At 38.3% G+C, this 25,717-nt stretch overlaps 1 protein-coding gene across 4 annotated transcripts in view; it reads right to left on the bottom strand.

Moving 5' to 3' along the window:
* LOC148951236 (protein phosphatase 1 regulatory subunit 14B) overlaps nucleotides 1–25,717 on the bottom strand; it is an 88,184-nt gene that overhangs the window by 40,532 nt on the left and 21,935 nt on the right. For all 4 annotated transcript variants that reach the window (XM_089090744.1, XM_089090747.1, XM_089090746.1 and 1 more), the window contains exon 3: nucleotides 4,211–4,297. In XM_089090744.1, the coding sequence (XP_088946870.1) occupies nucleotides 4,211–4,297 (87 nt within the window). The remainder of the gene's footprint in view (nucleotides 1–4,210; nucleotides 4,298–25,717) is intronic.

Below are 25,717 nucleotides of genomic sequence, written 5' to 3'. Positions count from 1 at the left end.
ATCCCTGGCGTATTGAAATGATCTAACGAAAGAACAAAAATTAAATGAATTAATCATACTGACTACGGTACGGTTTGAAATTGGGATTAGAAAGTTAGAAGTGCGTGTTGTTGCGTCTTGTTGATTTGTTATCCGAGGGGCTAATAACTGACCGTCGCAGGTGTCCCTTCCTTCGTTCCTCCGTGCCTCCGGCACACCTGAAACAGCGTGTTCCTGGAAGCAAAGGAACACAGTTTTAATTTTGGCTTATGGAAAGCGTACGGCGCGTTTTTTACGACGGCAAACTTTCTCCTCTTGAGAGGTTATCTTTACTTGGTCGTGTTGTTTACAGAGTTCGACATTGGAGATCCTTGGTCCTAAAAAGTGGACATAATGCTTTGAACGAGAATTTTATTACCACAAACCTTTACCATTGCCTAGAGATAAATATGCATTCCCTATTGCTTCTCATTCGTCGATTCAAACGGCATGGGCTCGAACGTCTTTTCAAACTCTCCGACATCAAAAGCCAACCGTGTGAAGATTTTTTTAGGAAGATGCGGTCTCAAACCAGCACTTACAGCACTGTAATAAACTTTTCGTTCCTCCAACTTCTACATCGAATTCGTCGATATGAAAACATAACGGATTTTGAAGCTCAATATTCTAATGAACAGTTGTCCTTGCTCAAGGCCAAGCGAGTTAGATCCATTGGTGTTGTGTCTGTCAGTTCCGATTTTTCTTTGCCCTGGGATGATGAAATCAAGCTCGAGCTAGGGCGAGCTCGTATTGACAGCCAGCGAATAATGAAAGCCTTGATACCCGACGACGTACTTTCTGCTTTCGGTCACCAAGTACCGAATGTTCGTCTTTCTGCACTTCACGACAGTGACTCAGACGATGACTCAGAGGAAAATACTCTGTCCGATAAGCAGGAAAAGGCTTCCGCGACTGACACTGAATCAAGGCTCGGAAAGTGACGGCATCTTTGAAGATTTTCCAGTGATTGCTCACTGTGTGAAACACCAAGTTTAGAAAAATTGGGTTAGTGAGCCTGTGACGAACATGAAGAATTCTAGGTTTTGTCTTGTCAAGACTTCTGACGGCTCCATGACACCAATAAAAAAATCCACGCTGTTGTGGCTTCTGAGGGAAAGCTCTGAGAAGCTGAGTTGTGACCGATTAAAACGGGTGATGATCCAGGGCCGACGAGTAGGACTACGTGAGTCGCCACAAATCAATGCAGAGGTCGGTGTGAAATTGGAATTGCGCATTGTGAATGGTGCGTTTACAGACTGGTTGGCAGGGGAAAGAGAGTATTAGTTGGGCGGGTCATACAGTTTGGCTACTTGTCTGGGCGAAGATGCCACTCTGTTGACACGCAGAATATGGCGATGCCGTTCCCTGACGACATAGGAATTCTTTGCCAGCGGTTCCGGCTGAATTCTGATCTCACATTAACTACCGCATTGGTAGACCAGGGTTACTGTGACTCCAGCCTGTATATCATGCATTCAGCAGAACCCGTTTCTATGGAAATCGGCACCAACATTGTCTTTGGCTCAGACGTCTTCACAAAGCTGAATTCATTTATCCAGAAGAAAGGGTTCCACTTTTTTGATGTCTCGTCAGCATCGCAATCATCATGTTAAAAATGGCACCTAAACCCAAAACTGACCTCAAGACCATAACCACCACCATCGCCATGTTCTGTGTGTCAACAGAAGGAATTTTGTTTAACATTTTTCAGAGGTAGTTGTTATTTTTTTCCCTCCCCTCCTCCTCTCCACTCGGTGATATTTTAATACAAAAAAATATAAATCTTACAACTTTATACATTATCATATCACCTAAACTTCAAAAAAAAAAAAATTATTATATACCAGTCAATGTATTAGTGGACATGAAGGCACACTACCATTTAACTTTTTTCTTACCAAATATCTATCGCTCCCCCCGTTCCAGGGTGTCCTTCCCCCTCTAGGAGACGCTTTTCCTGTGGCATTTTTATTACAATTTCTTAAAATTCATATCCTTCAATTTCACTAATACGAATTCGAATTTCAAAGGTGGTCTTCCAAAAGGCTTGCTCTTACAACTTTAAAATTTTTTAACACAAAAAAAACTATTTGCTCTCCCGTAGACTGGGCGTCCTCCGTCCACAAGAAACCCATTCTTGCGGTGGCACTTTTTTCCTTCTTTTTTTTTCCTTTTTTTCAGCCCTTTTTACGACCAACCTTAATCAACAACAAAAAAACAAAATACAACCAACCCATCAACAAAAAAAACAAAAATAACCTTAATACCGACGTGCATGAGGGCACAGAACTGAACAGAATCTTGAACCATATCTCCTACGGACGAGGAGACCACCCACAGCGGGGCTGGTCCTTCCAGCTCAACTCCGTGTGCCCCTCGTCCCCCATTCGCTTGAGTTTTTGATATAATTTTATGAGTCTCGAATGCATTCCGAGATCTAGGGCAGCGGAAGCGATGAATACCATCGGAAAAATTGTTATGCTCAGTTGAAGACTTAGTAGTAGAAGACTTAGTGTTTATACTTGTGCAAACCGAGCTTAGTTTGATTTACTGAAGCTCATTTGTCCAGTTTCTTAGGGTTGTCATTTGAGCTGTGATTATCGAGATGATTACTGAAACGTACCAATAAACATATGAGAAACTAGTTATTTTTTTTAGTTGGTTGCTTTTGCTTTACTTAGCGCTTTTTACTAATAACTCGGTAGTAACAGTTTTTCTGACTGTTGCTTTACAGTTTTCTCTTCAAATACCCAAAGGCCTGGGTTTAATACCAAGAAAGTTAGATTCTAAGTACATTCGGGAAAAATGGATCTGTGTTTCTTTTGTATTCTTTTGTAGCAAAGCACCAGATTCCTTTTTTTTTAGTATTATTAAGAATCCGAGATCCAAGGGTGCGTCTTGGCATAGCCACTAAACAGAAAATCAGGTATGATAAAAGGGAAAAGGGACGTGTGAAGACGTGATAAAAGGCAACTTTTACCGCTGGCCAAGCCATATTGAATAGGGCTGCGAAGCGTGACGTTAATTCTTGGGCGGGAAATTCAAATAACGGTGAAACATGGATGCGTAGACACGTTTTTCGGAACTTCGGCGAATTGTTTCGGCCTAAAATATTTGTCGTAGATCCTACTAATCCACCAGAACGTTTTCACGTCAAAATAATACTAGGAATATTGACAATCAGTTGTTAGTTACAACAAGAAACCACGTTTCACGGTACTTTGAATTTCGCACCTTGCTTCTTACGTCATCACCGCGCAGCCCTATGTTGTATATCTTAAAAACCGTGTGAAATATTCGACAGATACCGAATAACAGGCAAGCTGTATATATTTACATATTGCGCCTTTTGATATATTTTATAAGTTTCCTTCCCTGTCCATTTTTAATGCCTCCGGCATGCCTTCGGAGGCATACCTCCGTGCCTCATTCCTCCAGGTGTCCCTCAAAATGCCCAGTTGTTAACCCCTCGTTGTTATCCTCAGTTGAGGCACAGCTGATGTTGCATCTGGCTGATTGATCTTGATTAATAAGCCGGATTACCAGCGGCTAAATAATAAATTCTACTCGTGATTCGTCGTTCAATATGCCAGGGAGACAGGGAAAGATTGCCAGGGCTTACGCAGCTTTCAAGTGCTTCGCTTGAAAGCTGGTAGGCAGGTAGTCAAGCAATCTATCATTTGTCAAATTGGAAGATTCATAACATGACGATACACTGGCATATCTGTCCCCAGACCTTTTCTCTCACGTATTCTCCGTTAGGGGTTTAGAATAAAATATGACATTAAGGCCTACTTCTAACTTTCGCACTATTTCAAAGGCCGTTTTTATATTTGGTTGAAATAAATGGAACAAATCAAAAGGAGATGGCTAGAAGGAAAAACTATGGTTACTGACACAGAATTTTCGGAGAGGCTCATGGTTAGCTGACATATAAGAAACTCAACCAGCATGGGATAGGATAAGTCTGGTCAATTAACTGTATTAGTTTCAGGTATCAATGACTAGCTCAACGAATACGCTAAGGGTAAACGTTCCACCGTTTAGGAGCATACTAAACCTAGCATATTGTAGCAAATTGTGTAGCTTCTCATTACTTAAAGAAAACTGTTTATATGAACTAACTTAAAAAAAACACCCCTGATAAGACTTGAAATTAGATAAAATAAGAAAAGAATAAAAGCAAACGAACCCTGAGAAATCTTTTTCTGGATATATCATCATCTAAATCCAACAATTCATCCAAGTCCAGGTCAACATCATGTGTTTGCGTGTCATCCTAAAAGTAAATAAATAAATAGGCAACCTAAGAATCACATATTTGACTAAAACTACCCTATAACTCGAAATCTTCTCAACTGCAAGATTACAAAAGGCAACGTTTTTAAAGGGATCATAAGAGTTGCAATCTAATTGTGGTTATATCCTATTTTTTTCTGTCGCTGACTCTAGTTTTTAGCAAAAAAGCGGTAAGGGTGTAACCTCTGTATCAGAAGAGCCGTACTTACATTTTGGAAAGCTGCATATGATTCTTGCCTGAGGCTACATAGGATGGTTTCCGCTTGTCTTTGAGCCAAGACCAACAATGTGTGTGCTCAGGCGGAGTTTTCTATGTAAGAGACGATTTTCTAAAATTGTTCCACCAAACTTTCATTTCTTTGAACCGTGTTTCTGGTTTCGAGTGGAAAGCTCCGTTCAAGCGAGCACGGGGAAGTTTCAATCTGAAGTCAGATTAAAGGCTAGAAGTGCTACAGATGTGCAAAGGTTCCCTGGACCTACTGCCAAAATATGTTCTTAAGAAAAACACAGATATCTAAAAAAAGAGCATTTTCCCACGAATCCCAAAGTACTGCCATCTACTTTTCCAAAACAATTCTTCTTCTTGACCATATTGAGTTGGTGGTTTCCCTTTTTATTGGGGGGGGGGGGCTGAGGTAAAGAGCGGTATAACATGCACCTTCTTAATAGTGTTGTTATTGTTAAAAAGATTGGGGTTCCCCTTTTCTCCTTTCTTAGTAGTGATATTGGAAAGTTGTCACGCAAGAAAATCAATTTCTGAACTAAGAGAGAGACAATTTTCTTTTCAACATTGATCAATACTCATTGAAGAGCTATTGAATTAATAATTGCATCAGGTTTCTTTGCGTAAAAACTTGTTCATGAGATAGGCCATTTTGAAAATTGCGAGGAACTAGAAACTTTATTTACGTGGTACGCAAAACAAAATTGAATAATGACTATTCTAAAAAGGAAGCTACGGCCTGGTTTGTTAGAAAAACCAGTTACCTCATAGTCCTTATATTCTTCCTCCCCCTGCCTCTTCCATCCCAACTTTTTGATAAGAAAGTAGGCATATTGCACCTTTTTGAGCCACAACCACACAAGGATTCTCAATTTGTATAGCCAAAGACTTGAAGTGGGCAAAGGAACCCCCCCCCCATCTTACTACTGGCTTTTTAGCAGAAAAGTAGACATCTTACACCTTTTTTTACGCGGAACCTAGCAATAGTTTTAAAGCTGGACCATAGTGGGTTAAGGGCAAGGCCGTAGGCGGGGGAGGGGGGAAGGGGGTTTGGGTGGGTTATAGGGTTTGAACCAGCCCCAAAATTTTATCCAACTCATAAAAACATAACATAAGTACAAACGTTTGATGAGTTTTTTTAAGTTTTTGTATCTCCCCTCCCTGAACAAAACCCTGGATACGCCCATGGTCAATAGCCTCACTAACACCATCTCAAAACACCTTAAGCAAAATGGTAAACGGATTGCACCTTGTTGGAACGGAATCATCAAAGGATTTCCCATCCGCAACATTGGAGTACCATATGCCACTCCCAAACACTCCATAGCCTTTCCAAAACCTTTTTAGCATAAAGGTAGATATGTGTTGCGGCTTTTTTAACCATAATCATAAAAGGATTTTCAATAGGTAGAATTGGATGATCAAAATGAGCCAGTGGCCCCTCCAAAACTCTCGCCCTTTCCGCATCCGACTTTTTAGCAAAAAGATAGGTTACATCTTGTTTAAATCGAACGCATGTTATGATTTTCAAAGCTGCATGATCCGAGGCACAAAATGGACCCCCCACAACCCCCCACGCCCTACCAGATTTTTGCAGAAAGGTAGATGTGTTGCATTTGAAGCGGCATCACACAAGGGTTCTCCATCAATATTGATGGAGGCACAAACGGGGTCCTCATACCCTTCAACGCCCCCTTCCTTACCCCTTGCATTGCGAACTTTTTGGCAGAATGGTAGGCATGTTGCACCATTTTTGAATAAAAATCCTGAAGCATTTTCAATCGATAACATAGGATAACCAAAGAGTCACAGCTATTTCTTTTTTGTTTAACATGTTGCATCTTGCCTGGATTGAAAAGGCGCAGCGATTTTCAATCTTTATGATTTCAGCAACAAAATGGGCACGTGGCCCCTCAAAGAAAGCTTCCCCTTCACTAAAAGAATTTTATCGGAAGCAAGAAGTGGACCCTTGGATCCTAAAAGATCATCTCCTATCGCAAACTTTTCAGCAGAGAGGTAGACGGATTTCTTTTTTTTTTTTTTTTTTTTTTACTGACGGCTTGAAATTCATGGGGCAATGAAGCATGATACTCATGAAATTCAAAGGCGTGATTCCCTTTCCCGACGTCCAATCTGCTCGAAACTTAATACGGCAAGCAATTTTAGGCAAAGGAGAAAGAGCGGATGGATTTTCAGAGTCGTCTTACTTCTAAGCCCCGCCTTACCTTCCGCACTGATGTGTCCACATTGACTTGAAATTCGTTCAGAGGGTCAATGGCTAAAAAAGCGTTAAACGAGAAATTTTAGACCGTTAATGTTTACAGTCCAGGCGCTGGCTGGCAAGCTTTACAGTTTAATTTTTACGGGATTTCTCTCGGATTTCTCGTCTATAGCCGAGTGACTCAGGGACGAGCGGTTACGTACTTGTGCCTACCATTTTAAAGCTACCTTAGTTCGTTTCCGATATATTTTAGGGTAGGAATATTTTATCTTCATACAATTTGTTATGATTACAAATAAAATTGCCACGAGATCATTAAAAACGCTATCTTGCAAAGGCAATTGATTTCTATATCTACTTTTTGATATATCTAAATAGTAAAATACATCATTAGCGGTGATTCATAGTGTACCTTAACTGAATAACCTATATTTCAGGATTTAGAACATACTTTAGTAGGTTCTGAAAAGACATGTTTGAGCAATTAGATACTACGTTGAATCTTGATAAAAAGGTGTATCTCCCTTGGCGTACGAAGGTTCCAAAAACTGCACCTTAAAAATTTGACTGACAAAGTTGGTTCTGGATGAAGAAAAAAAGCGAATAATGATGATAAAAGCAAATAGTGGCATACAATTTTTTTTAAGATGACTGACTCGGAAAAAAGGAGCGAACTTCTTGAAATGCAATAGAAGAAGATATCTAAAATAAATCGTGGTACTTGTCAATTATTAAATAAAAAAACAAGTTTTTTTCAACCGAAAGTAAGAAGCGACATTACTCGCTCTTTACGCTAAATTTTTTTATTGTTAAAAAAAAACAGAGTTGTGAGAAAGAGTCTAACTTTAGCATAAAGAGGGAGGCGTTGAGGAGGTGACAGTCCCTTTCATATACGGAATAATTTCTGTTCTAATTGTCGTTTTCGCATACCTTCTAACCACCCGTGTCTTTGCTCTTCATTTTTATTTTTAATACGTTTCGATTTTGATTACTTTTGACAATTTAGCGGGTCAGAAGACATACGACACCGAACAAGTGAAAATGAAGTCAGAAATGAAAATGAAAATCAAACTGGACAGCGAGAATCAAAACGTGTCAAAATTGAAAATGATAACGATGATGATTGGGTTTGGGATTTTGACATGGATAAGGTCATCAATGCCTACCTTGCCTTTGTAAAAAAAAAAAAAAAGGTTCGGCGATATGTATTTCATAATAACGAAAGATTAGCCGAGGTGTAACGAATCAAACAAATTGAAAATGAGCGATGATGGGTTTCGGATTTTGACATAGATAAGGTCATCAAGACCTACCATACCTTTTAAAATCAAAAATATGGACTGGATAAATCGTTGGAAGAAAAAGAAGTTTTTGTCCCACCCCCTGAACAATTAAAAGAAACAAAGGTTTGGCGATATGTCTTTCATATTGACAAAAGAGAAGCCAAGGCAAAAGAAGAAGTTTTTGTCCCACCACCTGAACAATTAAAAGAAACAAAGGTGGTCGATAATGCCTTCCATACCTTGTAAAATCAAAAACCCTGGACTGGATAAATCGTTGGAAGAAGAAGTTTTTGTCCCACCACCTGAACAATTAAAAGAAACAAAGGTTCGGCGATATGTCTGTCATAATGACAAAGGACAAGCCAAGGCAAAAGTTAAAGGTCCAGCAAAAAATATGTAATATCACAAAAGCAGCGCTTCTAATTTGAGGCTCATTTGGATGTCATGGCTTCAAGAAAAGGCCCAAACTATCTCTATTTAGAAGACAAGCAACAGTGAGAATCTATATATAGAAGCCTGCAGCGTGCCTCATACCTCTGTTTAAAAAAAAACGACAAAGGTTCGGCGATATGTATTTCATAATAACAAAAGATAAGCCGATGTGTAACAAAGCAAACAAATTGAAAATGACTGCAAAGTTTATTGGTTTTTTGATTTTGAGATGGATAATGTAATCAATATGTACCATACCTTTGGAAATCTAAATTATTGACTGAGTAAATCGTTGAAAGAATAAGAATTTTTTGTCCCACCATTTGAACAATTAGAAGAAACAAAAGGTTCAACGATACATCTTTCATAATGACAAAAGACAAGCCAAGGCAACAGAAGAAGTGTTTTTCCCACCATCTGAACAATTAAAAGAAACAAAGGTGGTCGTTTATGCCTTACATACCCTCGAAAATCAAAAACCTGGACAACATAAATCGATGGAAGAAAAAGAAGTTTTAGTCCCATCACCTGAACAATTGAAAGAAACAAAGGTTCGGCGATATGCCTTTAATGATGACAAAAGACAAGCTGAGGCAAAAGTTAAAGGTCCAATAAAAAAAATGTAATTTTACAAAGGCACCACTTCTAATCTAAGGTCCATTAGGACGTCATGACATCAAGAAAGGGCTCAAACTGTCTGCGTTTAGAAAACAAGAGACAGTGAGAATCTATATATAGAAGCCTGCCGCGTGCCCGTCCGTTCGGATGTCAGGACATCAAGGAAAGGCTCAAACTGTCTGTGTTTAGAAGACAAGCGACAGTGAGAATCTATATATAGAATTTTAGTTCTATATTAGTTATTACTTATTTAGTTATTTTTAGTTATATAGATTATATTGGTTATTTAGTTCTATATTTAAACTTTAGTTTTCTGGGGTTTAGGAGGGAAAAAGGTACCTAGGCACCTTTTTATTAAAGTGTGCACTCATATAAAGATAAATTAAAAAAGATAAATTAAAGTGTGCACTCATATAAAGATACTCTGAGGATAAAATTGTTCTGTTTTGACGGGGAATCACTTCGGCAGGAGAAGTCTTTATACTATACTTCCCTTCTCGGCCATAACACTAACAATCTTGACACAGTTTTTAAGCGAAAGCCTTTTTTTTACTAGGTGCGAAGTCATTTACAATTGTCCCTACTAGTCTAGGACTTTTAGCTAAAAAAAGGGTCGAACCCGGACAAAATTGCAATATAAACGAAAATAGTACCAAAATGTTCAGAAAAAATTCTGTACAGCATACTAAAAGTCTCCATAAATCCGAGTGGGGCGAGTACCCGAAAAACAGGGGAAAAGGGGGAAATGCGGGGAGAAATGGGAAAAATGCCGAACATGCCCAGAAAATAGCTTAAAGTGAGCTTTCTGGGGTTTTCACATACGCTGATTACGAAATTGACATCTAAAATTCAGTATAAAATAAGAGTACTACAGGAAACGGGAGAACAGGGGAAAGAGGGGAGAAAAGAGAAGAATACAGGGTAGGGGTAGAAAACGGTTTGAAAGATATTTTCTGGGTTATTCCTATCTGGTGATTACGAAATTGAGAAGTAAAATGATATAAAAAATCGATTAACATAAAACGGAGAAATGCGGGGGAGGGAGGGGAAAAAGGGAAATATACAGGGTAGGGGTAGAAACCATGTGGAAATGGGTTTTCTGGTGTTTTTCTATCTGCTGATTATAAAATTGACATCTAAAAGAAAGTTCGAGAACAAATACAGGAGATTTCTATAGAGGTTGGGCTACCCCATAGGTTCGGAAAAGCAAAAAAAAAATTCGAGAAAGAAATACGGAAAGATACTGAAATTATATTATTCCGTATTCCTCGCCGTTATCATCAAGCTATAACTTGAAACACCATTATAACTTGAAGCATCGAATCCACAGTTCTTCGGACAGTTTGCAAGCGGCAAGTTTATTGCCCGACGAAGTGATCGTTTTTGGGCTGGATTGGCTCCAAACTTCGTCATCGAGACAGTGCTGATGAAGAGCTTAAAAACAGATGGAAGGCTGAAAAAGAGGAAAAGGGATGACTGAGCTTCAGAGAAACATATGGACAATGGCTATGCCAGTACTCCCTTCAGTTAATGATCTAATGCAGAAACTGATAGGCCTAGAGTAGAGTTCTAGTGAACAGCACGTTACTGTAACCGCAGCACGAATAAAGAGAAATACTAAGGATCTACTGACGTTTCTTGAATTCCTTCTAGAGAACTCTCCTTTCACTAGTTCCACAGAGCTTAGAAGTATAGGTTCCGAGCTGATTGCCCAAAAAGGCGTCAATGCAGAAGATGCTAAAGCTGTAGGTGAGCTCATCCTCCAGCGCATGGATGGCCAATCCCTCGAAAGTTTTTCATTCAGGAAGAAAGACAAAGTCGTTACACTGGCATCCGATGGGAACATTAGGATAGATGGCGAGATTTTGCATATCGACCCTGCACTGCTTTTTCAACGTCTTTCGACTGCTGCCCATACATCTCAAAATGATATGGCAGAAACTCTACGTTACGAACTGTGCAGTTATCCGCCCGCTTTGTTTGAGAATCCTGACATAATGTGTCAGCCAGACAAACCTGCACTAGCGAAAGCAATATGGAAAGAAGCGAAAACGGACTCGATTCACCGCCTGCCAGTGTCAGATCGTGTCACTGTAGTTGACATAGGTTGGCTGCTTCAGCAAGCATCTTGGAAGACTGATGATACTTATGATTAAATCTGTGACAGCTATGTTAGTTTCGCTACTCGACGCTGTACCTCCCTTACTGTTGTCTTCGACGGATACAGCACTGGTCCAACCACGAAAGATGCTACGCACAACCGACGGCGTAAGGGAGCCAGCATCAAGTGATCGATTTCAGCTTAGGGATGAAGCTCCAGAAAAAGAAGGAAGAGCTTTTGAGCAACTCCCAGAACAAACAGCAAATTATAAGCTACATCGGGGAAAAACTCAGAGCCAAAGGATTTGAAGTCGTCCATGCGAAGGACGATGCTGATTATCTAATAGATGAAGACTACCGTAACGAAAGCGGAAAACTCTGAAGCAATAGTTCTTGGCAACGACACTGACCTTCTGATTCTACTCTTGTATCACCTCCCGCCTAATGCAAAAACACTTTACTTCGAACCTTCAACGAACGCAAAAGAAGTGATAACATGGTTCTGGTGCCTCAACGAAGAGCAAAAAAATGGGAGAAGTATCCAGGCTGCTTCTGGTAGGGCACACACTCCTGGGATATGACACGACCTCACGAGTTTTCGGACTTAAAAAGCAAGCTGTGCTACCTCTTTTGAAGAAGAGCAAAGTGTTCAGAAAAAAATACGAAGTGTTTCTGGATGAATATCTTCTCCTCAGCTTGTATAAAGCACGACCAAACGAAGATCTCACTAAGCTGCGACATCGAATTTTCTTAGAAAGTTTCTTCGTCTAATACTACGGCGTTTGTTAAGCCTGAAAGGCTTCCGCCAACCGAAGCTGCAGCTTCATTCAACTCCCAGCGAGTGCGCCTCCAGGTATCCCGTGGAAAGGGGAACCAGCTGACCTCGACCCGGCTGACTGGGGTTGGGTCCTCAGAGACCATAAATACTCACCTGTGATTACCGATTTGTTGCCCGCACCTCAGGCTCTTTTAAGTGTCGTGAGATGCAACTGTAAGACAGGCTGCGAGAACTCGCGTTGCAGCTGCAAGAAAAATAAATTAGCTTGTGCGTTCACGTGCGGAGAATGTCAGGTTAGCAACTGTTTGAACAGGGACAACGAGATTGTCGAAGACGAGGAGCTCGACTAGTGATATCAATGCTGTATATAAGAGTGCAGATTTTTACCTATAGTTACCGAAGTTCTTTTTTTTTAGTTTTTTATTAAACGATATTGCCTCCGAAAGTGCCAATGTTACCTATAATAGCTGAAGTTTTATACTGTGATCACTGCCAAGCGGCAATTTTCTTTATGTTTAGTAATTCAAATGGTTGTAAGAAATTTCTGTGATTCAAGAAAATAAAAGTTTGATACTTAAGCGAGTTATTTTGTAAATGGGCCTACTTATTAGCCATTAGCAGCTGGCTCAGGAGTCAGGCCTCCCTTCCCCTTTTCCGTTATTTCCTCCAGTTTTGTTCGGTTTTCACGGTTCTCGTTTTCTTTCCTTCATCTTAGGCGTGAGTTTCGTGATCAGCAGATAGGAAAACCCCCAGAAAACAAATTTCAAACTGATTTCTACCCCCGACTTTAATTGTCCCTTTTTCCCCTCTTTCTCCCTTTTCCCTCGTTATGACGGGGCTCATGTTCTTTATTTCATTTTAGATGTCCGTTTCAGGATCAGCAGATAGAAAGACCACAGAAAAATTATTTCAAAGTGCTTTTTACCCCCTACCCTGCATTTTTAAATTTTTTCTCCTCTTCCCAGAAAATAGTTCAAAGTGAGTTTTCTGGGGGTTTGCCATACGATGATCAGGAAACTGACATGTAAAATTCAGTATAGAATAAGAGTACTACAGAAAACGGGGGGAATAGAGGGCATATTCGGCAGTTTTCCCAATTTCCCCCGCATTTCCCCTGTTTTTCGGGTACTCGCCCCACTCAAATTTATGGGGACTTTTAATATGTTGTAAATAATTTTTTTTATCATTTTGGTGCCATTTTCGTTTATATTGCAATTTTGTCCGGGTCGAACCCTAAAAGTCCTGGACTATACACGTAAAAATATAAAATAGACTTAACAATAAATGCTATCGTATTTTAGTGTAGCGAAAGCCTATCTTTGCGGAAAATCATAGGCAGTGCAATCGCGCTACCTAAGTAAAGAACGATGTTGGCACAATTTATTATTTATTTAATTTTTTTTTTGTTTTTTCCCATACCAGGGCACTTCATATCGAAGGAGTTGTCGTAGAAACTTCGAAAAGGGCTCATTCGATTGGAAATAGGAGTGGCTTGTGCCCTCTTTAATAGTCGAAAGTGATTGGAAGGCAACTAACCACCCTTCTGTGTCCAGCTTGCCCCGCAATACACCCAAGCAAAATTTTGAGATATCCATTTTGGCAAGTGCGGTTGATTTCTCGGTGTAAATTATGCTTATCAATAGGTCACTACCCCACAAACTTCGGGGCAAGGGTTGTAAGTTGTGTCCTGAGGGCATACAACAATGATGTTGGCAAAATGTATTATTTTTTTTTGCTTTAGACCAGGGTACTTCGTATCGAAGAAGTTGTCGTAAAAACTTCGAAAAGGGCTCATTCAATTGGAAATTGGAGTTGCCTGTGCCCTTTTTAATAGTCGAAAGTGATTGGAAGGCATATAACACCCCTTCCAAGCCCACCATTTCCCGAAACACATCCAATCAAAATTTTGAGATTTCCATTAGTTCAACGTAGTTGAAAGTTCTGGAAATTAGGTCTTTTAGGATGATAACCCCCTCAGAGCCCTCAGTGCAAGGGTTGTAAGTTATGCCCGGGGGGCATATAAGGTTTATATAGAAATTTCTTGCAGAAATTTCAAAAAGGGCTCATTTGATTGGAAATTGAAATTGCCCTTTTTAATAGTTGAAAGTGAATGGAGAGTAATTAAACCCCCTATCACGCCAACCATTTCCCCAAAAACTTCAATCAAAGTTATAGATAGCCATTTTGTTCAACGTAGTCGAAAGTTCTGGAAATTATGTATTTAAGGATGACAAACCCCCCAGAGCCCCTAGGATGAAGGTTGTAAGTTATCCCCTGGGGGCATATAAGGTTTTTATTGACAGAGTTGTCGTAAAAACTTCAAAAGGGGCTCATTTAATTTGAAATTGACAGGGTTAGTGCCCTTTTCAATAGTCGAAAGTGATTGGACGGTAACCAACCCCCTCCTCACGCCCACCATTCCCCCAAACACATCCAATAAAAATTTTGAGATAGCTATTTTTTTAACATAGTTGAAAGTCCTGGAAATTAGGTCTTAGAGGATGACAACCACCCTAACAGCCCTTAGGGTAAGGGCTGTAATTTATGCCCTGGGGGCATATAAGGTGTTTATAGAAAGCGTTGTAGTAGAAACTCAACAAGGGCTCATTCGATTGGAAATCGATAGGCCTAGTGCACTTTTTAATAGTCGAAAGTGATTGGAAGGCTTGATAGTTTTATAGTAAAGATCGATGTGGGTACAATGTGTTATTTTTTTTTGTTGATGTTTAGACCAGGGCACTTCGTATGGAAGGAGTTGCCTACTCCTTCGTATGGAAGGAGTTTTAATAGTCGAAAGTGATTGGAGGGCAACTAATCCCTCTCCCACACCCACCCTCCAAAGTGTCCATTATGTTTAAAAACTAAATGTTGCCTTAAGATTAAATCAAAATGCACTGTGTTAATGGTAGGTTGAAGATTGTAAGAGCCCCTAGGATGAAGGTTGTAAGTTATCCCCTGGGGGCATATAAGGTTTTTATTGACAGAGTTGTCGTAAAAACTTCAAAAGGGGCTCATTTAATTGGAAATTGACAGGGTTAGTGCCCTTTTCAATAGTCGAAAGTGATTGGACGGTAACCAACCCCCTCCTCACGCCCACCATTCCCCCAAACACATCCAATCAAAATTTTGAGATAGCCATTTTGTTTAACGTAGTTGAAAGTCCTGGAAATTAGGTCTTAGAGGATGACAACCGCCATAACAGCCCTTAGGGTAAGGGCTGTAATTTATGCCCTGGGGGCATATAAGTTGTTTATAGAAAGCGTTGTAGTAGAAACTCAACAAGGGCTCATTCGATTGGAAATCGATAGGCCTAGTGCACTTTTTAATAGTCGAAAGTGATTGGAAGGCTTGATAGTTTTATAGTAAAGATCGATGTGGGTACAATGTGTTATTTTTTTTTGTTGATGTTTAGACCAGGGCACTTCGTATGGAAGGAGTTGCCTACTCCTTCGTATGGAAGGAGTTTTAATAGTCGAAAGTGATTGGAGGGCAACTAATCCCTCTCCCACACCCACCCTCCAAAGTGTCCATTATGTTTAAAAACTAAATTTTGCCTTAAGATTAAATCAAAATGCACTGTGTTAATGCTAATTCCCAATAAGGCATCTCAGTAGTTTCCCAAGAACGACTGAGAGCATTATGTTCGAACTTTCAGGGCTACTTCTGCTCTTAAAATTTAACCAAATCAAAATAGCGTAAGTGTATCGAAGCTATCAAAGAAAGTAAACAGATTTTTTTGCGAATGGTATCAAGTTTTCCGTTTCAGGTCAACTAGAGGAGGTATGAAACTAAATTAAACACTACTATCTGTGTCCAGATTTTTAAAAGGGTGTATGTTGTTAAAAATTGCTGAAATTTTTTCTCCAGTATACAAATAGTAGGCCAAACTATAAAGTCTTAAAAAAACAAAAAGATTTAAAGTATTGTTTTCTTTTTCCTCGAAGAGACTATGTTAATATAAAACGAACAGAAATTAATGAAAAAAACTTTTTCCACAAAATAAGATTTTCAAAGAAAAGTAAAGAAATCCATTAAACAAAAAATGAGCAAAAATAAAATCAAATGATCTACCAAGCGTGAAACTACCACAATTCAGCATCGATAAATAAATCAAACCCAAAACGAACAGAAATTACATTAAATAACCGAGTCAAACTCAAAACGAGCAGAAATCAACATAAGCTGGCTCAAAACCCCATTGCCTTCCCAAAGCCAGAACAGAATTTGCACTTTACTTGGAAATCTTGGTAAAAGCAGCAATGGTGTCCATATATATATATATATATATATATATATATATATATATATATATATATATATATATATATATATATATATATATATATATATATATATATATATATATATATATATATATATATATATATATATATATATATATATATATATATATATATATATATATATATATAAAAAATATATATATATATATATATATATATATATATATATATATATATATATATATTATATATATTATATATATATATATATATATATATATATATATATATATATATATATATATATATATATATATATATATATATATATATATATATATATATATATATATATATATATATATATATATATATATATATAATTTCCTTTAGCTCAATTTTTAAAATTAAAAAGCTAAGTTAATACACTCCTTTGAAAGAGATATCAAAGAAAGCATATAAAATTAGGCGAAATTAGCTAGTAAAATGATTGTACGCATGTCTGGAAGTTAGAATGTTTTAAGATCTGAATATGCTACCCAGAGTAATCCAAATATGCTTCTTTATAAAAGCCTTGCGGGTGTTTTGGTCGTTTTTCCCGGCCTAATTTCTGATCTTAATTTTTGTTACTTCCTAAAAGTGAATTTACATTAGACACTTGAATCCCTGGTGAAAGAGTCCAAAATGGAGGGATTGGTCCTCTTTGAGTCATTTTTAAGTTAATTAGAGTAGAACTCATAATTTTTCTTTCCTTTTTCACCGATCTATATTTCTCTTTCCTTATTCAAAGTTCTATATTTCTCATTCCTTTTTCACCAATCTCTATTTCTCATTCATTGAAAAATATTAATTTCCTTTAATCATTCGAGTGTTTTTTTTTCGACCGAGCTATGTGCTCCTAACATTCCGTTTGAGTGTACCAATTCTGTATAAGAGTCCACAAGAACACCAGGTAAAACAATTTTTTTGGTGTTATATGGATCCGAACTTTTCTGGGTTGTTCTTGTAGATAATAATAGAGAATTGTATTAGTTACACGTAACCCGTCCAAGATCCTGCAGTAGCCATGGCATTATTTTGTACCCTGAACTATTACCTGACATTTTCTTGGCGTCTAGTTCAGTCCTATTGGTTACTATACACCCTGAACTATTTCCTGACACTTCCCTGGCGTCTAGTTCAGTCCTATTTTTTTCTATACAACCTAAAGTATTTCCCGACGCTTCCTTGGCGTCTAGTTCAGTCCTATTGGTTACTATACACCCTGAACTATTTTCCAACGCTTCCCTGGCGTCCGGTTTCAGCCTTATTGGGGACTATACACCCTGAACTATTTCCCGACGCTTCCCTGGCTTCAAGTTCAGTCCTATTTTTTCTCTAGATCATATGTTATATTTGCCTCTACATTTTGATCATATATTATATTTGCATTTGAGCTTTTGAATCGCATTTGATTATTAGTCATGTTCAACTGAGTGCCTAAATTATGCAATAGATCCCATCCTATTATAAGCTCGAGGTCTAAGTCTTGAACTGCGAGAAATTCCAATTCTTTAGCTTTTTTTTTCCCATCAGAAATTTGTATAAATATGGTCGCTTTTGCTTGCGTACTAACACTTTGAGAATTTAGTGGTTTTACCCCCCAACAGCACTTCATGAAAAATTGGGTAGCTTTAGAACTATAGAATTTTTTTAATGGTATTTTGGTACTCAAAATTTTTATTTACTAGTGACTCAATGTTAAAGCTATTATATTTAGTTTTAGAGTTCTTCTTCTATACCACTCTTAGCCCTTTGCCTAGACTGGCTGTTTAGTTTTCGGACACCCTGTCGGAACCTGGATTTTTTTTCTAAACCAATTTTCGGAGCTAACGTGTTTTTGGCGACTCCAAACATAACATTTCCTACTTTCCACCCTTTGCGTCAAAGACTAATCTGATTTTGAATTTCTGTTATGATTTCCTTCATTATTACTTTCGCTATTCCTTTGGAAGGGAGTCAGTGTCCTCTTCCCCGGCCCCTTCGAAATAGTCCACCCCTTATCCGAATGTTCGTCTACCATATTCTTGCCATGGGGGAGGTGGAGCCTATTTTTAATCGTCACAGAAGCCTAAAAGAAATTTGCCGTTTTCGTCGCTTTTTTTCATCAAAATTGGAATCTACGGGGTTTTGCTCCGGAAGGTTATTCATAATTTTTAGAAATTTAATGCTTTTGTTTTTACTTTATCAAAGTTATCATCTTTGGGGATTAACTCTTGAATATTATTCATGATAGAAATCGATACAAGAAGAAAATAACTAGCCTAAGCACTCCTAACTTCTTCCTATGCACACAAAATTTAAGGCTCACACTTACTCTTTGTCACTTCTATTATATTCTCTGAGGCCAATCTGACTCTTTTACATGATAATGGTAGATAATAATAAGCTTACCCAAGCTATGGATGTCAGGTCTTGATTTTTCTTCAAACAATAATGTCGACACGACCTGTGCCTGTCATCATCAGGTTCAAATTCAACTCCTTTGACTTGTTTGGCCACACACCCTCCATAGGTCTTACTAATATATTCTCTGAGACCAACGTGACTCTTATACATGATAATGATAGATGATAATAAGCTTACCTAAGCTATGAATGTCAGGTCTTGATTTTTCTTCAAACGATAATTTCGACAGGAACTGTGTCTGTCATCGTCAGGTTCAAATTCAGGACTTGAATTTGAACCCGATGATGACAAGCACAGGTTCTGTCGAAATTATCGTTTTAAGAAAAACCAAGACCTGACATCCATAGCTTAGGACTTGAAATTCAGGACTTGAATTTGAACCTGATGATGACAGGCACAGGTCCTGTCGAAATTATCATTTGAAGAAAAAGCAAGACCTAACATCCATAGCTTAAGTAAGCTAATTATCATCTACCATTATCATCTTTATCACTTCGTTGAAATGAGATGTTTTTCTACTGTATGTAGATCCCTGTAAGGTTGCTTCTTTGACGACAGGAGATGTCACGACAGGAGATGTGCGTATGTTAGTAGGCTTCAGCTGCGACGGTTGAAAAAAACTGCGGCAATTAAAAAAATTTAAAGGATGCAACGATTTTGTGTTAAGATATGTCTGGCAGGTGTTTTGCTTTCTTCTGGCGTCTGGTTGGACGAAATGGCATCGGACTGGCTCTGTTGTGGATGAACTGGGCTCGAATTACAATTGAAGCACTTCTGACACCATGTTGTAAGCTTTAATTTCGTTGTCTAAAAGTTGGCGAATTACTCAAATGGTGCTTACAAACTATATACCATTTTGCAGGCCAAAATATTTAAGTCCATAGACGTATAGAAAAAGTCTATATTTATATCAAGGCCATAACCAGAAACAGACACTTATCTCGTTCAATACATAAGTTAGACTCTCCTTATTAAGGGCTAAACACAAAAATATATATCATTCTTTTCCCCGTGTTCGAATATATTTTCTATAACACTTCAAGGAAGTATACGCGGAAATGCTTACTACCGGTTATAAATAAGTTCCTGGAAATTACCTTAATTTTCTGATACAATATTTTGAATTTATGTGTCAACACAGGTTGACAGCTAGGCCATCTGACACTACATTTTGAATCCGGAAGACTTTACAGCCAATTTTACATGAAGAAGCTTGTCAACGAGAAGTTTGGTGATGGAGTAGTGATTGCAGAGACCGACGGTCAGGCTAGTGTTGTCACATTAAGGCCCACGGCTCATAATATACTGCGAAACTTTTACGCACAACCAAATGATAGCAATGAAAACCAGAAGAAAATGAACGTTATTAGTTCGGCTTTTGCGTTGTTGAAGAGCGACATAAAATGTATCACTCAAGATATTACTGAGTATGTTAAGACGGACGGCTTGAAAAAGCTCGAAGAAAATTTGAACTACGATGGTTTAAAAGTCTGGTCATTTTTGCAAAGAGTTCAGATGAAGAACTCAAGACGTTTTTCAAGTACGGACTGCTTCCTATCAACTTAGTTATTTGGGCAGAATGGTCTCCTTCGGTTGGCGGACAAACCAGCACTTGCCAATATGATCTGGTACGAAGTTGAAGGTCTGCAACAAAAGACAGATTGTACTTAAAAGCTTGGGCGTAACTCAGTATGTACTAAATAGAGGGGTCGTTCTAGATCGTTTTCCTTGGGATAAATGTAGCATGTACGCGGATATCTACACCTCATACGTTAACTATGTTAAGCTAGTATATGGATGCACTTTCATAGCATTTGAAGGATATTTATTTGGACCCTTAATCAAAGACCTGACGCATGTGGGGAGGAGCAGATCCAAAGGCTGTCAGATCTAAAGGTAAGATCAGCATTCAGCCTCAGATGCCTTGTTTAGTAAAAAAAAAGATGATTTCCTTAGCAACGCAGAAAACAAGCAGGCAATCCTCAGCATGCTGTCCGGCTACCTTAATGATCCGGGATGTAAAATGTACTGGTCACAAGCCGATGCTGACTTGCCGGTTGTGATGACTGCGGTAGAGTTGGCAGAACGCCAACCCACTACCTCAACACGAGAAGATACGGACTTAATGGTCCTTTTACTGTACCACACAAAGCGAGAGGGTAAACCGATATTTTTTCATTCCGAGTCAAAGTCACAGAAAACTGGAGGCCGTCTGTGGGACATATTGGCCGCTAAACTGAAACCTGGTGACACCCTTTGCGACCAAATTTTTTTCCTTCTTTCCTTTCTCGGATGCGTATCGACTTCGCAAATTTATGGCATAGGAAAATCTACACCACTGAACCGTGCAAAAAAGAAGAAACACTTCCACGATATCGCCGGATTCAGCTTCTACAAAAGACGACATTAGAAAAGCTGGAGAGAAGGCCATGCTTATCTTATTTAAGGCTGCAGAAAATGAAACAAGCCTTGCCCAGGTCCGCTACAGGAAATTCCTCGAAAAAGTTGGAAGTTCTGAGAAGTATGTAGAGGCAAAAACGCTCCCACCAACAAGCGATGGTTCAAGGTCACCCGGGGTCGATTTCTTTAAGGCGACGTAGCTCAGGGGTAGAGAATTCGAATGCAACTCGAAAGGTCACTGGTTCGAACCCGGTCGTCCCCTATTTTGGGGGTCGTAGCTCAGAGGTAGAGGATTCAACTGCAAATAGATTTACTCAGTCAACATTTTATGCTTGAACCTCAAATTCAACCTCAAAAAACTCAAATTTTTGAAAGAGTTATAGTGGTAAACTTTTCAGATTCAGAATCAGCACATAGTTTTGAGTCGGGTAGTGAAAGTATCATTTGTATAGCAATTTGTTTGAGGTTGGCCCCTTTTTTTCACAATTTTCCTAGACTAATACGAGACTGAAATTATATTATGACCAGACTACTACTACTACTACTAACAACTCACTGCGGCACCAAGCCGCCTGAGGCCAACACAGCTACGCACACTCCTCCTCCACCCCAATCTATTCAAAGCTTTCCTTTTTACACCCGCCCACGAAGTTCCCATTTCCTTTAAATCTTTCTTTATGACGTCCTCCCACCTCAGACGGGGACGACCTGCTTTCCGTTTAGCCCTAGACGGCTGGCCGAAAAGAACAATCTTCGGCAATCTTTCATCCTTCATCCGCACAACGTGCCCTAGCCACCTCAACCTTTCTTTCATTATAGCCCTAGAGAGCGCTATTGAACCACATTTTTCGTATACCTTATTGTTTGAAATACGGTCAGTCAGCCGGGTACCCAGAACAATCCTTAAGCAATTTCTCTGGAAAACATCGAGCAAATCTTCATCCGCTTTTCGGAGCGTCCATGCTTCAGAGCCATATTTGACCACTGTCATCACAGTAGCTTCTAATATTCTAATCTAGGTTTGCAGACTTATCTTCCTATTCTTCCAGACTTTTTTTAACTGTGAACAAACACCCTGGGCCTTGGCTATTCTATATTTAACATCTTCATTGCTCCCACCATCTTCACTAATAGTACTACCAAGGTAAGTGAAGCTGCCCACCTGATCAATCTTTTCATTACCCAACGTCACCTTTTCATCTTCACTTATTCCTAGCCTTAGTGACTTAGTCTTCCTAACATTAGTTTTCAAATTAATTTTTAGCACCCTAAACTCGCAAAATCTCTAAAACTTCATTCATTTTGCTCACACTTTCATCTAGGATGCTTAAATCATCAGCATAATCCAAGTCCAGGAGACTTTTTCCTCCCCACTTGATTCCGTGGTCTCCCATTGCCTTTCCTGTGCTCCTTAAAACAAAGTCCATCAAAATAATCCATACCAAGGGGGATAGAACACAACCCTGCTTAACTCCTGATTTAATACAAAACCAGCTGCTAACCTCATTTCCTACCTTAACCGCAGCAGTGTTATTCTCGTACATAGCACTAATCACTTTAACGTATTTGTCTGGTATACCGTACAAGGATAAAACATTCGCTAAAGCTCTTCTATCAACAGAATCGAACGCTTACTCATAATCTTTAAAACTGAGGACCAAAGGTGTTTGAAAACTCAGGCACTTCTAAATTGTTAGCCTAAGAGTGAAAATTTGGTCGACACATCCTCTACCTTTTCTAAAACTACACTGTTCTTCTCTTAATCCTTTCTCTACGGCATCTCTCAGTCTAAAAAGTATCATATTACTAAGTAATTTACTACCTACAGAGACCAGACTCATGACAAACCCTTCCGTTAGATCGTGGCATATTTAAATCATTAAAAACAAATATATATGACTACAGACAAAGATCATAAACCACATTTTTAAGGAAGCTATTAGGTTACAAACCCAACCAAAGAATAAGCAAATCATGTTATAAAATGCTCATTTAACCGTTTCGAATTCAAGTTATGAAAATTGGTATATTCTGTGGCATGTTTTTTCTGCGGGAGGAAGAAAAGATTAAAGTAAATTACTGATTGTGAATTTGAGACATTTTAATGTTATCGAATTCAATCGCCACAGAATTGAAAAGGACGGATTAGAGCTCCAGTGTGGAAGGATATAACAATATTGTCAATTTAGAAAGACTTGAAGAATATTTGTTGCAAGAAGAGGAAAGTGGACAATAATGGAGCCATCAGGGGTTCCGGTCAAAATCCCCTATGGCTACTAAAATATGCAAGGACTAACAACAATGCCTGTAGTTAACCAGTATGGGAAAATGTTTATATCAATCCAATCTAATCGCCCTAATAACATGTGCTTACCCAGTGTATCATCCTATGTATCAATGGTACCCACGCGAAATAGATATAGTCCACTACTTGATCAGGAGTATCCACCCCTACCAAGCAGCAGAGCAGGATATAATGAACAGGAAATAGACATGTTCGATTGTGTTAACCCCTATACAGTGGGTGTCAGTAAAATTAAATATCAATAAAGAATTTGAAATCCCAGAAGAAGAGCTTTTCAAGATCGGAATGGTCATTGAAGTAAAGGAGGAAGAGGAATCAAAAATATTGCCCGAAGATTTCAGACTCTCAAAGTGCATGAAAGAACTATTAAAAGAAAACAAGTTCGAGTTCGAAATTTTGCTGAAAGAAGGAAAATGTTTATTTTTGTGAAATATGAAATAGCAGCTGAGAAAATTTTGAAGCGAAGTCAAATGTGTGGCTTGGCAATAGAGGCTAAGAGAAAAGGTGAGACAGTAAGAGGGATAATAAAGGGAGAACGTTTCAGAGGATGACATTTTAGATAGTTTAGATAGCCCAATTGCAATAATTGGGGCCAAAAGGCAAAAAGATTTAACAGAGAGACTAAAAAAATGGAAGACAGTCTTGCAATATTGCTAACATTTGAAAATAATTTCCTTCCTCCAGTTGTCTAGATGGGGGGAGGAGACAGATTGTACATGAATATAAGAGACAATTACTACAATGTCATAAGTGCCAAAGATATGACCATGTAAAGAAATATTTCCCTGCAAAAGAAGAAATTTGCATAAGATGTGCTGGCAAGCATGCATCTGGACTGTGTCAACTGAAGAACAACAATCTACAAAATAAAACATCTTTATACAATCGCTATGGTAACCACCCATCAACTTCAATGCAATGTAGTGTCAGACAAAGGAATACCGAGATTCTAAAAGTTGCAGAAAGACATCAAATGAGTTTTAGAAGAGCTGAAATAGCTTATAGGCCATATGCTGAAGTGACTAACAAACAGGCATATAAACAACAAGCAAAAATCAACGTGTCTGTTACGGATAAAGAAATTGGTCAGATGCAGCAAAGAATAGTGAATAATACTATAAACAAGATTGTGATTGGTCTAGTGTTGTCACCAGAAATTTAAGCATAGAGAAACTGCATATCAGAGAAAAAGTAGATAAACTCTGTAATTTTATTGAAAGTTTGGGAATCATGCAAATGATTAGCAGCCTTATTTTGAATCAGTGTGTAAATAAATGGCTGTTAAATCATACATAAAAATTATGTCTTGGAATGCAAGACCATTAGTTAAAGTGAATAAGGATTTAGTACTAGACTATTGCATTAAGACTATTGCATTAAGAATAATTGTCGTGTTTTGCATTCAAGAGACTTATTTGAAACCATATATAAATCCATCATTCAGAGATTATAATATAGTGAGACTAGATAGATGGAATAAAGAGAGAGGTGGAATGATTATTGGAATTAATAAGGAAATCAACTATATCCCAATTTATTTGTCAATAAAGGAGGATTATCAAATGGAGGTTGTTGAATGCAAAATATATCTTAAAAACAAAGTAAAGCTGAATATATTCAATATTTATATCCCAGACAGTAATTTACTTTTAAGCGATCGAGGTCGAGAAAAAATTACAGAAACGGTGCCTGGAAGGGAGAAACTAATGATTATAGGTGATTTAAATGCGCACAATGGTCTTTGGTGTGGATGCGGAAGTGATAATAGAAATGGGAGAACAGTCTTTGAGTTTTTAATGAAAAACTCAGATATCCGCCTGTTTACTCCAAAGGATTTACCAACTAGAATCAATAGCAGAATAGGAAGATCAGTGACCATAGACTTGGCCATAGGATCAGCTTCATTGGCACCAAAAGTATCAATAACAAGTGACAAGGAATCCACCCTATATAGTGATCATTTTCCCATTATGGTAGAGATTTCTCAAGATAATAGTGTATGCAAAAATCATGAAGAAGGTAGCAAAGTGAGTTTAAAGAAGATTAACTGGGAAGATTTTAAGAAAAAATTACAAGAAACAGACGTTTAGTCACAAGTGAACGGTTGTGAAGATGACGATGGAAAGATAGATGCATTTCAAAACTCACTCTTAGAAATAGCACAAGAACTGGCTCCAAAAAGTAAAAGAGTTCTTATTCACCGTAAACTGAGTGTTTGGTGGAACAATGAATGTACAGTTGCAAAGAAACAGCTATTAGAGGCAAGAAGAAGGTACAATCAGCTTCCAAACTTTGAAATTTTTTTAATCTGTCAAAGAAGATTTTAGACGCCAAACAGTGGAAGCAAA

This window comes from Artemia sp. Qi Xiang Cuo, chromosome 6 (genome assembly GCF_049724085.1).
Source record: "Artemia sp. Qi Xiang Cuo chromosome 6, ASM4972408v1, whole genome shotgun sequence".
NCBI lineage: Eukaryota > Metazoa > Arthropoda > Branchiopoda > Anostraca > Artemiidae > Artemia > Artemia sp. Qi Xiang Cuo.
Note: the sequence above shows the minus strand (reverse complement) of the source record. Positions and strands in the feature narration are given on the sequence as shown.